Genomic DNA, 13,887 nt, shown 5'->3' with positions numbered 1-13,887 from the left:
AACTCCTACCGCTTCTGTCAACACAACTTTACGCACGGCTGACGCAGCCGCTTACGTACGGAAGCGGGGGAGGTACAGAAAGGACGCCATCTTGAGTGTGGCAAAGTCTGAAAAAAATCTAAAAAACTCGGTAAAAAAAAATACACGAAGATGACCGACAGTAACAAAACACTGACCTGTAGTTTATGTACTATTTTTGTCTTCAGACGTCTATATTAGCTATTCTTACTATCAACGCCTGTAAAGTGTACACGGTACACTCTATGGAGGGCGCCAAAGACCGTAATACGTCTGTGCCTTTTTAATTTAATTTAATTTAATTTTAGTTTTATTGTCAGAGTATTGCATACAATCATGACAATTTTTTGCTGTTGATTAAAAAAGTTACAGTTATACACTCTTGTTACGATTGAAACTGTTTCAAATCAGCATTGTATTGCTGTTCTCTTTTTTAAAATCGCAAAATATATTTAGAAAATAGATAAATAATAACTATATTTATACAAGATACAAGGTAGATTTATTAGTCATTTCTTTCTAAACGTACTTAAAAAAATGAAATGAAAATTAATGAATGATATTAAAATTATACATATATAATAATTCATAATAATATTAATAATAATCAATATTGAAATTAAAATTATATAATGTGTATGTGTGGGTGTTTGTACTACTTTTTTGTGTCATAAAATATAATTTAAAGACATTTTCAAAAAAATACATTTATTGGTGTACACTTATGTTATGTTACCTCAAAGCAACACCGTACCACCATGGTAAGACAAAGGGGGTAATGTTAAAATTTAAGTAAAATTATATACAATACCGTATGGAAATAACAAAACATTTTCATTTTAAATGACTTTTTTTGTAACAGGGTGTTTTCAAAGTGTGGTATTGGTACTTTTATTTAAGTAAAGAATCTGAATACTTCCTCGACCACGGAGCATTCTTCAGGGAGTAGCACAGCAGGTTAAACAGCTTTGACAGATTTTATTATCTGTATAACACAAAGTTGAAGGTATTTTAAAAATGAGTTGTGAACGTTGTGTATGCAAAATTGTGAAAAGTACACATTTATAAGTATTAACCATTTGAAAAGTGAGCAAATTGGCATTTTTTTCCCCAAAAACATGGGAAGAAGGCAATGAACAAAATTACCTGAAAAAAAGCAAAAAGAGGACAGTCTAACAGAAAAAAGGGAGATGACCTTAAAAATAAAACAACTTTATAGTACAAAGGAAAAGTAATGTCGAACCAGGGTTCAAGGGTTAACCCTTTAAAACTTTGGCAAATTGGCTTGATTTGTTTCAAAAACACTGGAAGAATGCACTGAGCAACATACGGGTAAATAAGAGAGAAATTAGTCAAAAGTACAATTTGAAAATTATCAAATAAAACCTTGAAAAACCTTCAACAAACAAACAAAGGGAAAAAATGGGAAAAGAGGGAGAGAAGAAAAACAAAAAGGAAATGACCTGGAAAAAATACTTAAACGTTAAAATAATTCTGTTAAAATCATTTCAAATATAGATTACTAAAATTAGAAACATAGTTTTCTGACATTTTTCCTGCATTCTTTTAAAATTAATTTTCTGAATCTAACAATTTCTTAAAATTTCAAGACATTTCTTACTAAATACAACTAATTTGCTCGTGGTCCAAAGGTTTTAATGCTTGTCAACGATGTCTAACAGCAGTTCAAGAACAGTGATGTCATCCAGGTTTCAAGGGTCAAACACAGTGCAGGAAGTGGATTCAAAAAGGTAAATATTTCACTCAAAAGTGCAGAGAATGAGTCACTCTGCAACTGGACAGCAGTCAGACTACAGTGTGTTTCACATTTATTTACAGACTACTTTAATCATTTCATCTCCATGCTGGAATTTAAAATTTGCATTTAAAGTTTGAAAATGAAAACCAGATGAAGAGTGTGATTCGCTAAATACTTAACAGATGAAATGTTCCTCAAAACATTTGTAGATAGACAGTTGTTGTAGTTTTGTCTATGTATTTATTGTTCCCCCTGTAACTTCCTCTTTGAGTAATATCCTTTGGAGTTGCATAATCTGTCGCTGAGACTCGAGGATGTTTTGGTGCAAGCAGCCGAGCTATGGATGGTATCAGTGGTATGTGAGGAAACAGCGAGGCCTGTTGGTGCTTGCTCATCGGACGCAGACTCGATCAAGACGAGGAGTCGTTTTCTCGTTTTTATCTCAGAAACTGCATGTGGTTCCTTTGTGGTTCACTGATTCACACAAAACTTTGCTGCAGAAGGCAGTGTATACTTTGGCCCTGAAGCTGAACTCTTTAATTATGTTTTGGTGCGATCATTGAAATAAAACGCCAATACAAACAACTGGCACAAAAGCAGAATATCAGCCCCAATAATTGGCCAATAATCAGTCAACCTCTAATTCTGTGTAAAAAAAAAGGGGCTTGTTATCAAAGTGACATTTTGCAGTTGAAAGCTGTTGCTATTGCTGCTTTGCATGTCTGCATGTTACATTTAGTGTGTCATTGCTTCATGCTGCGTGCAGGACTATTTCTGCTAAAAAGCTGTGTGTTGTTGCTTTATGTGGATGGCTGTTTTGCACTAAAATGTTATTATGTGGTTGCTGTGCTGTTGTTTTTTGCTGTTGTTTGTTGTTTCTTGTAGCTGTTGTTGTCTTTATGGTGTCCTTCTGCTGTCGTTATATGAATTTTATCAGTTTTTAAAATATCTTGCCAAAGAACTAAAGTTGAAAATTGGCCTGATGGCTAACACTGGCACATTTACAGAAATGTTGATTAATTTGTGTTGTCCTTATCAAATCAAATCAAATCAAATCAAATCAAATCAAATCAAATAAAATAAACTTAAATTAAATTAAAATTAAATAAAAAAAATAATTTTAAATTAAAATTAAATACACGGATCATCTGCTACATGAAGTTTTGTGAGTGTGTGAAATATAAAACCAATATAAACTGCTCGCTTTCTTGTTTCTTGGGAGAGAAGAGTTGATAAAATAGTGTTTCTTTTGCATTTAAGAAAATAAACCACCTCCTCTCTTCTCAAACATGCATCCACAGCTGTGATGTAAAGATCGACCTGTTTTCCTGCGTGTCTCCCTGAACCACGTGGTTTTTTTGGAAGTGGCCCGGAAGCTCTCCCCCTGATGCGGCACTAAAGCTCGCTCATCCCGCTGCTGACGGTGCGCTGAGGGTAAGCCGGGCCTGAAAGGGAAGTGCTGAGAGCCACGAGAGCCCCAACGCACACTGCTATTATCCTGCCAAGGCTAAGCTGCACATGAAAAGAAGAGCAAAAAAACTTCATCTGTCCCATTCAGTGAAACCAAAATGCTCCAACTCACTTTTCAACCACGTGACCGGGCAGCGAGCCGGCGCTGCCGTCTTCCTCGTGTTTACCTCGTGTTCAAACAAATAACGAGAAATGACCGAAGCTGCTGTAGCAGAACCACCAGTAATGGATTTACTCAAGTACTCGAGTATTACTTTTAGTCCATCACATTTCAAAAGGAAAAATTGCACTTTTTACTTCACGACATTCACCTGAAAGATTCAGTTACTTTTAAAAAGTTAAGACTTTTGCATAAAAAAAAAATATATATTTTAAGAAAAAAATAAAAAGAGTTTATAAAATAGGATGTTTTGTTGTAAATTAAATTACCAAACTGTTTATGCAAGTGCTGAAACAATTTGTTGATTAATCAGTTAATTAGTAAATTGACAGAAAAATAACTACCGGCTATTTTGAAAACAATTTTGAAAAAAATTTTTTTTTGTTTGTTTTTAAATACATTTTTTCTTAAAAAATAGTTTTGGGTTGTGTTTTATTTTCATTTTTTTCTCATAATTTTTTTTGTTTTGGTGCATTTTCTTTCTTTCTTTCTTTTTTTTAACAAATGTTAGTTTTTAGTGGTGTTTTTGCCATTTTTTTCTGATAGTTTTGAGTTTGGGAGGGTGTTTTTTATTCAGTTTTTATTAATAATTTTGATTAATTTTCTTTTTTTGAAAATATAATGTTTAGGTTTGGGTGTCTTTATTTTTATATATTTTTTAAATAATCTCAATTTTTAGTGGATCTTTTTAATTTATTTGTTTTTATAATTTTGAGTCCTTGGGGTGTTTTTTTGAAGTTTCTTTTTAATATGTGGTTTTCTTTTTGAATTTTTGAAGATTTTTCTGCGTTTTGTACTTTTACTTTTTATACTTATATGTTCCTGATAATACCTACTTAGTTTTACTTAAGTAACACTCCTTGAATGCAGGACGTTTACCTCTAACAGAGTATTTTTACAGTGTGGTATTAATACTTTTACTGATCTGAATACTTCTTCCACTACTGCAGGCATTAAATGATAGTGAACTTCCACACTGTATAAATATTATTTTAAAAACCTGATCGAGGCTTATTTGTACCTCTCAGGTGAGTCCACTCCCTGTTCATCCACATCTACAGTTTCCTCTGGATCAGAAACTGGCCTTCAGGGATCAGGGTTGTAAAAGGTTTTTTTTAAAGTTTGGCTGCGGGTACAAAGACACACTAACGAAGCGCCCTGTTTTAAGTGCAGGCTGTGCAGTCAGGGTGTTACGTTAGTATGCGCCTGTGGGGACAGCTGCTGTTTGAGGTGTAACCTACCCTGTTGTGACATCAGCAGCGCAGCTCGCATCGCAGGCTCGTCAAACCGGTGTTCAGGAGCGCTGACACCATTCAGCCCGCCGGGAGAAACGCACCTGTGTCGCCGCCTTTTCCGTGTTTTGTCTTCACATTCAGCGGAGTCTTGTTACCTGCGTGCGCACATGGAAAGAAGGAGCACGCTGAGGTGAAACTGCGCATCAAGTGAAACGAGGAAAAGGAAGACGTTAGTGCGTAAAAACTGACTCCAGAAAGGATGGAAACGAATGGGATCGACAAGAAAAACGACGGTAAGACGCTGAAAATTTGATGATGTAAATTTAAGTTTTGCATTTGTTGGAGGCAAAACTTTGCTCAGGTGTTTTCCAACATGCGCACACCGAAGTGAGTAAATTGGAGTGTGCATATAAACGTTTTTTCACTAACTAGGCTCTGTATTTATTGCATTATTCCAAATATACCTAATAAACACGACCTGTGGGTTTCTGAAGGATACGTTTACACTCCGCTGAAAGGTGTGGCTCCTGGTTTCACCTTGCTGCAAACAGAGACAAGTGTTGCCAAACCAAACGAGCGCACAGCCTTCAGTTCGCCAGAGAACAAAAACCACTCCCTACTGCAAACATTGCCATCAAAAGGCGCTAAACAGATTCACATTTATCATTTTTTGATGTGTTTGTTGATCTGTTTTTAAGCACCTGTGAGCTTTTTTTTAGTGTTAAATCACAGCGCTCCAAGGTAACGCAATGTCACCACTAGATAGAGCCAATGAGTCACAAATCTCAGGACGAGAGTAACAGTACATTTACTCAAATACTGTGCTTAAGTACAAGCTTTAGTTTTCTGTACTTTAGTGTTTCCATTTTGTGTAATTATACTTCTTTTACAAATGTTGTCATTTTTACTTCACTATTGATATGACAGCTTTAGTAAATGAAACTCAACTTACACACAGGCCAAATCTGGCCCCTGACAGGTGCTATTTGGCCCCTGACTATTTTCTAATTCACAATAAAAATAAAGTGATTCACACTGTGAATTGTTTTTGTACTTTCAGTATACATAAGGTGCCAGAGTGCATAAAACAGCCTAAAATTAGAGCTTGTTTATTAGAAAAAGTGCTGGTGGAGGCACCCAAGATCCTAATGTCCTAAAGTCTGAGAAATGTCCTTAAATCCAATAAAAAAAAAGTTAAATCCTGAAAATTCCCCCAAATCCTAGAAATGTCCTAAAATCCTTGAAATGTCCTAAAATTTGAGAAATGTCCTAAAATCCTAGAAACAAAATTAAGTCCTGAAAACATGCAAAAATCAGAAATGGCCTAAAATACTAGAAATGTTTTAAAGTCCTCAAAACGTCCAAGTATCCCTGGCTTTAGTTATTTACCAGATTTCTGTTGTTTATGCAAAGTTTAAATCAACACTGTGACACATTACTATAGTTTAAGGTACTCAGCTCCGCAAATCAGATGCAACGCTGAAGTGATGAGCTCATTAATGCAGCGCTTCACATGTTGTGAGTGTGAGAAATGTAACACAAATGTAAACGCTCTCTGAGGGATGACATAGACAATATGATTTGAATGATCTGATAATAATAAATGATGAAATGTGCATCCAGTGATTAGACAAAGCTTGTCAGTTGTATCTAAACAGAGAGGGAGCGAGCAGAGAGACGAGCAGACACACACACACACACACACACACACACACACACACACACACACACACACACACACACAGAAGCAAGCAGGGAAAGAGCTCTGTGTGCGCAGAAAGGAGCAGAGAAGGAGAATCACTCCAGAGCTCCTGGCGTGAACGGCCGGGCGACTGCAGACAGCCGGCTGTGCGACAGTTAACATGTTCGGGTGTTACACCGTTCATCATAGCCAGAAACTGTAAAATCAGAAAGTGCCGCTGAGTACAAATCTTGCAAGGAATAATCGGCAATTATTTTTGATCTACATTAAAATAATTTTCAAATTTATTTTGAATAACATTGATTTTTGGTGTTTTCTTGAAAATGTATTTACTTATTTTGAATTGGGTACTATTAATACTTTAAGTACATGTTCCTAACAATACTTACTTACTTAAAGTTTGGTATTAGTACTTTTACTTGAGTAAGGGACTGGAGAGGGGAGGAGGCACAACAAATATTTTTTAAGCACTCAGGAGGGACTTCTTTTTAAAAATTGTAGTTGAGGAGAGGGACGTCCAACTTTAAATGGCTGTATTTTATATTTATTTTCCTGCCTATGGGTTTGAAAGACATGTTTTCTTTAGAAATCCCCAAATTTACACCATTTATCAAAGCCAGAAACTGTAAAAACAAAAATTGTATCAAGTTTGGTATTAGTATTTTTACTTAAGTAAGGGACTGTTCATTATTTATGAGAGCATGGTACAAAAGGGGGAGGCAATTCACCTCAGGAGAAATGTTTGTCGCTTCAGGGAGGGTCAAAATACATCAATTATAGGTACCATTCCTGGTAAAATGCACGTAGGATGCTAACCTGTCCTGTAGGGGTCACTGTCGTGTCGTGGATGTGTCAGCGTAGGCGTGAACCATTCATGCTGTGACAGGTGTGCTGACACGCTGACTGTCGTCATGACAGTATGATGTGTGATGTTTATGGACGCAGATTGGTGAGAAATAAACTGCATCTTCACACAAACAGCAGACGGAGGGCAGGCGAGCTCTTCTTTAAGTTAGGCATAGCTGCTATAGAAATTTAACCTTTAGGGACTGTTTGCCAGATTTCACGTGCTTTTCATTCTAACTTTTTTTTTGGATAATTTTGGCTGTGTTCATGCATATGGCACACATTTTGGCAGATTGTGTATTTTTTGTTTAATCTTGACATTTCCAGCTCAGCTCCTACAATAAGTCAAAAATACACTGTGGAAACTGAATAATAATAAAAAAAAAAAAAGAGAGAAAAAAAGCGCCATTAAAACCCATTCAAACTGACATTTTTGATCCCACAGCCATCAAAGCACAAAAACGTGCATTGTGTTATTTCTGGGTGTCATTCTGGGCTTTTGACTTGGATTTTGTCATTTTTTTTCCATTTTTCACCCGATAAGAAAATACATGCTATTTCCACTATGTGACCTGTCACAATCAATGCTGCTAATCACTGACATATCCCCGGCTGTGATAGTTATAATTTTTGAAACAACTAAATAGCATTGAAAATTATTCATTTTTTTGTTTGTTTTTTTTCATCTAAAAACATAGCGGCATCATGACAAAAATCTGGTATTTAAGGGGTTAAAATTCTGAAAATTAATGAAAATTTCATATTATTGATTAGCACTGACGCTGGTTTAAAAAATAAACTCTGTGAAAGTAGAAAATAATAAAGTTTAATATTTATACAAGTGTGTGTATTAAGCGGGCCCTAAATGTAAAAAAAACAACAAAACAAAAAACAAAACAGCGAAGTGACGTTTCAGTGTAAACTTCCTAACACTGCTTCATGTAAATGTAAGCAGAGTAAGCTATTATGAAAAATCTGTTTAAAAGCGTCACTTTCTGTTATCTTAAAACAAAAAGTGACATCAGTTTCATGCTGCCTTCACTCGCTGTTTACAAACACTTAAACCTCTGAAACTTGAGAGAAATTGTATGCTTTTTATTACTTTATTACTTAATTACTATTTTGGGGGCATTTCTTGTTGATGACTTTATCATTATTAATTTTATTATTATAAACTGCACAAAAGTTAAATCCACCTGCATGTATCATTTTGTCTCTGGTGGTTCTATTTTTTTTTTAAATCTTTTTTTTCTTTGCTTAAATTTTGTTTTTTTGTGCTGACTTTGATTTTCTTTTAACTTTTTATTAATTCATTACTAATTTTTGGGCCATTCCTTGTTAATAACTTAAATAGCCAACAGCCTACAAACATTTTTATAAACTGCACAAAAAATTAAATCCAACTGCATGTATCGTTTTCCCTCTTGTGTTTTTTTTTTTTTTGGAGGTTTTTTTTTGGGGTGGGTGGGGGTTAATTATATTGTTTTATGTGCTGATTTTCTTCTAACTTTTTATTAATTGATACCTAATTTTTGGATCATTCCTTGTTAATAACTTAAATAGCCTGCAGCCTACAAACATTTATTATAAACTGCACAGATATAAAATCCAGCTGCATGTATCTTTTTTCCTCTGGTGGTTCTGTTTTTTTGTTTGTTTGTTTTGGAGTTTTTTGCTTCTAATGTTTTTTGTTCTGATTTTCTTTAAACTTTTTATTATTTTATTACAATTTTGTAAATCTTTTTTTTTGTATACAATCTTTTTTGTGCTGACTTTCAGCTGATTTTCTTCTAACTTTTTATTAATTAACACCTAATTTTTGGACCATTCCTTGTTAATGACTTAAATAGCCTGCAGCCTACAAACATTTATCATAAACTGCACAGAAATGAAATCCAGCTGCATGTATGGTTTTGGTACATTTCTGACTCACTGGGTCTCGGTAGCAGAGGTATGAGTCCGGCTGTCAGCTGACTGCCTGAAACGAGTCCAGACAGACGCGAGAGTGAACTTTGAGAGGGGCAGGTACACGCCCTCCCTCCGACGCACCGGGCGGTCGGTCGGTCGGTCGGTCGGTCCCTCCGCCCTGCGAACACAGTGATCACAGTCCGGTCAGTCAGTCAGTCAGTCTGCCTCCGCAGGGCACCATGAACTGCCTCCGAAATGAGCCCCAACTCAGCAGATCCGAGGAGCTGCGGCGCCTCGAGAGGAGCCAGGAGGTGATAGAAATGAACGAGGAGATCTTAGGTAGGCTGGGCTGCACTTACTTCAGCGAGCTTTGCAGCAGATGTCTGACTCAAAATGTTATCCAGGCGTTTCTCAACTTGTTTTCAGGGATAGAAATCTTTGCATTCGTTGTTTTTGGACTTTTGCTTCTTTCACGCAGTTTTCTGGGGAGATAAATGCAGATAAAGAAGGAGAGAGGAGGTTTGTCTCAGCTGACATATGGACTGTGTAAAATGGGCTTCAGCTCAGAAAGGGACTGTTCTTTATTTATCAGAGGACCCGGCAAGTAGGGAACGTTCCCACAAAATTATACTGACAAGTTGCAATAGTAGTATTAGTACTTTTACTTGAGTAAGGGACTTTTTGTTTTTTTATGAGGGCTGGGGGCGTAAAAAAGGGTTGGTCATGTCAAATATTTTTTTAAGCACTGGGGAGGGTCTTTTTTTTTTTTTTTTTTAGAGGATGGGCGTACAACTTTAAATGGTTGTATTTTGTAAATATTTTGTAAATATTTTACTTGCAACATTTATTTACTTACTTATTTATTTAAGAAAACATGCCCTCCAGACCTGCTATGAAAGGCATATTTTCTCTAAATATTACCAAAAATGACACCGCCAAAAATATATCTATCTTTTAACTGCAACATTCTGAGGATGTTTTGATGTTTAGAGGTGACAGATCATAAAATGTTCTTTTAAAAAAATGTTCCCACAATGTTACAGGAGAACTAAAGACAAACTTTTTTTTGGTCTTTTTTTTTACTCTCCCCGAAGCTACAAATGTATTTCCGTGACTTTGGGAACATGCACGACCCTCCCCCCACCAGAGATTAGAGAACAGATTATTAAACGTTAATGTTTAAAGTTGGAGATGAAGTCCTGGCGTTGAAAAAAAGCCTCAGTTTTTCAGTTTTGTTGTGCACGCTGGTTAGTTTGTGCTATCGGTTTATCACTGGCCAAATTTTAAATGAGACGTAGAATAAAGGTATTTGGGGGAAATATGACTATTTTAAGCACTGACATGATTTTTTTTTTTTTTTTCTGATGGAAGCGTTTATCGCAAATATTGTTTTCAAAGAACCTTAAACTAAAAAAAAATAAATAAAATAAAAATCTATTTGTATAGTTTCCAGCTGTGGCGCAATTTTGGTGATTTTTAAAAAGAAAACACATCTTCCGAGCCCACGTCTTCCTCAAAAAAAATTGCAGTAAAATATATACAAAATACAACCATTAGAAGTTGTATGCTACTCGCCTTAGCCAAAATAAAAAACAAAAGTCCTCCCTAATGCTTAAAAGAATATCTGACTTTTCTCTTTTTTTTTACCACCCCCTCCCCTCTAATAAATAACAAACGGTCCCTCAGTGTGCAGAGTTTAGTGTTTCATGTGTTGAATCTCTGCTGCTCTGTGGTCCTGAAGGTATGGAGGGCGATCCGGACCTCCAGTTCCTCCTGCAGGGGGGAGACCTCCTCAAGGTCCTCTCCCCGTCCTGGAAGAAGACCCGCTACTTCAGACTCATGGAGGACTGCAAGACCATCTGGCGCGAATCGAAGAGAACCTTCAAGTCCAGCCAGACGTGTGAGTGCTGCTGTTGCAGCTTCCCAGCTGCACGGACACATGAAACACACACACTCTTTACTGTTGCTCATACAGTACTGAACTTGATTTTAATATTACTTTATTTAACTTAATTATAATCATTCTTTACTTAATTATGACAGTATTTTATTTCATGTTATCATAATATCACTTTATTTAACTTAATAATTCTTTACTTACTTATAACAGTACTGTTTTTAATGTTATATTACTTTATTGAACTTGATTTTAATAGTACTTTATTTAACTTAATTGTGGCAGTACTTTATTTAACTTTATCATAACAGTAGCCTACTTTATTGAACTTTATTTTAATATACTTTATTTAGCTTTTTTTTTTTTTTTCTTTGCTTGTGTTTTTTTTCTAAAGTACTTATTTAAATTTATTATAACAGTACTCAGTACTTTATTAATCTTTATTGTAACAGTAGCCAACCTTATTTAACCTTTTTATAACAGTACGTTAATTTTTTTTATTACAGTTATTCATTTAACTTTATTATAATAATACTTTTTAAAAACTTTATTTAGTTTATTTAAGTCACGTTTAGTTATTACCTAACAACTTCAAACTAAAACCGTCTTTTCTCAGTTTTGAATGGATTTTCTCCTTCATGGATTATTCGAAGTCTCGGATGTTCACAGAGCTATAAAAGATTATTTCTGTCTGAAAGTCCTTTTATTATTATGAGTAACTGGGCCGGTCTTGATAGCAGTGATATGTTTACTGGGTGTGTTTATCAAGATAGTGTTTTTTTTGTTTTTTGTACAGCGTGTGGAGGTGTGGTTGAATAAGCTCTGATGATATGGCTTGGATTACACCCATACACTGTTCTCGTGTAGCGACGGTCTGATATCTGTGGTGTCTATTTCTATAACTTTGTCTTAGGAAATACAATACTTGAAGGTGTATGCAACTACTCGATAAAAGGTAGTAAAATGCTAAAATTTAGTTCCAAAAAGCCTGTAGTGTTGGGGAAGCTGCTGGGTGATGTGTTTTGATTATACTCGATGTATTGCAGTTTATTTCGCAAAGGTTGTATAAAGTGTAAACTATATCGCAAACATTGAATGTAAACCTGTATAACGTATAATGTAACCCTAACCACCTCAGAATAAAAGCACCGCATATTACGCTTTGATATATATTATTATAACAATATTTCTTTTAAATTATCAAAAACATAGTTTAACTTTATTATAACAGTGCTTTATTAACTTAATTGTAACAATTCTTTATTTAACTTGTAACAGTACTTAATTAAACTTTATTTTAACAGGACTTTATACAAGTTCATTGTAATAGTACTTCATTTGACGCTATTATAACAATACTTACATTTTTTCATTTACATTTTTCACATTCAAAGAACTTTGTTTAACGTTATTATCTTTATATATTTATTTTACAATAATTTTCTAGTGACTTTTTACTTAATGCTAGTTAATTTTGGGGCCATTTTTTTCCCTTAAAGAGTTAACAACAGCAAAATACTGCAAAATGTGGTAAAAAATATTCCCGTTTACTTACATATAGTTTACAACTCCCCAACACTGGAAGCGTGTAATGACATCAGTAATCTGCAAACAGCAGGTTTGTGTTTACAAAGCAGACTGGTCTGTAACGGCTGAGGATACCAACGTACAAAAGAACTGCTTTTAGTTTATTTAACACATCGACGTACTGTATGAGTGCTACGGGAGCATATTTCTTAATTACATGATATACCTCTGTCTTCAGTCTCACTCGATGACATCGCAGCGGTGCGGATGGGCCGTCACTCCGAGGGCCTGAAGAAGAACACGGAGGCGCAGGTGGAGGGCCGCTGCTTCTCCATCATGTTCAAGGGCCACCACAAGAACCTGGACCTCATCGCCAGCTCGGAGGAGGAAGCCAAGCAGTGGGTCAACAGCCTGAAGAAGATGGTCTCCAAATTAAACAACCTCAACCCCCAGCAGAAGACAGAGCAGTATCCTTATCGTGATGGTGCTTTGACTGAACATTTGACTGTTTGCTAACAGCTGCAGCATGCTGTTGATTTATGATGGGAGTCACAGCCAATTTGAGAATGAAAACAATAATTAAATGATGTTTTATCTCCTCCTTACATCACAAACTCTTCAGTTGGATCTACACCTGCCTGATGAAAGCAGACAAAAACAAGGATGACAAGCTGACTAAGTCGGAGGTCAAGAACTTCCTGCGTCTCATCAACATCGAGGTGGAGGACGAATACATGGACATGCTCTTCAAGGTGATGCCCTCAGAGCTTTTTAATGAGTCCTAAATATAAAAATTAGAAGTAGATATCCCCAGGAGTATACATAAATATATGTAAATATATGATTTATCCCTTTGAAACCTGGAACATCAGCTTTCTTAAGCTGTGTTCAGACGACTGTCACATACATTTAAGCCTTTGCAACGTGAACAAACTGGTTTGATTTCTTTTGAAAACGCGGCTTAAAAAAGTAATAAGCACATTGGCCAGAGATGACCCATAAACTGCAACAAATTACGAGGTGACAAGAAAATGACCTGAAGAATTAGTTTTAAAAGAGAAAGCGAGAGATGAAGAAATTATTCAAACTTAATAATAAAATGAGGCATAACAAACTCACAATTAAACTTATTTTAGACTGGGTGCTGAATCCTCAATGCAAGTAACAATGAAGTAAAGAACAGGACAGCAGGGGGATTTTAATTTTTTTTTGCCACACAGACATTTCAGGCAAGATGCCCTTTTTTCAGTGTGTATATTGGAAATTTTAGGAATAATAATAATAGTAAAAATATAAAAAATATCCTAAAAAACTATTTTCATATAATATTAATTTTATATCTATTGTTAACTGTCTGTGTGTCAA

At 35.4% G+C, this 13,887-nt stretch overlaps 1 protein-coding gene across 1 annotated transcript; it reads left to right on the top strand.

Annotated features, from left to right (window-relative positions):
- Positions 1-9,325: 9,325 nt before the first annotated feature.
- Positions 9,326-13,307, top strand: LOC121951173 (1-phosphatidylinositol 4,5-bisphosphate phosphodiesterase delta-1-like). The gene is made up of 4 exons (XM_042497413.1): positions 9,326-9,437; positions 10,840-10,998; positions 12,761-12,989; positions 13,145-13,307. The coding sequence occupies exons 1-4, from the start codon at positions 9,338-9,340 to the stop codon at positions 13,305-13,307; spliced, it is 651 nt and encodes a 216-aa protein (XP_042353347.1). The 5' UTR covers positions 9,326-9,337.
- The last annotated feature ends 580 nt before the right edge of the window (positions 13,308-13,887 follow it).

Source organism: Plectropomus leopardus, chromosome 12 (genome assembly GCF_008729295.1).
Source record: "Plectropomus leopardus isolate mb chromosome 12, YSFRI_Pleo_2.0, whole genome shotgun sequence".
NCBI classification, from domain to species: Eukaryota; Metazoa; Chordata; class Actinopteri; order Perciformes; family Serranidae; genus Plectropomus; species Plectropomus leopardus.
This window is presented reverse-complemented; position numbering and strand designations above follow the sequence as displayed.

Coding starts and splice junctions, on each gene's coding strand:
- LOC121951173 (XM_042497413.1), top strand. CDS start 9,338: ATGAACTGCCTCCGAAATGAGCCCCAACTCAGCAGATCCGAGGAGCTG. Junction 10,999..12,760: donor CTTCAAGTCCAGCCAGACGT/GTGAGTGCTGCT, acceptor CTCTGTCTTCAG/TCTCACTCGATGACATCGCA. Junction 12,990..13,144: donor CCCCAGCAGAAGACAGAGCA/GTATCCTTATCG, acceptor CAAACTCTTCAG/TTGGATCTACACCTGCCTGA.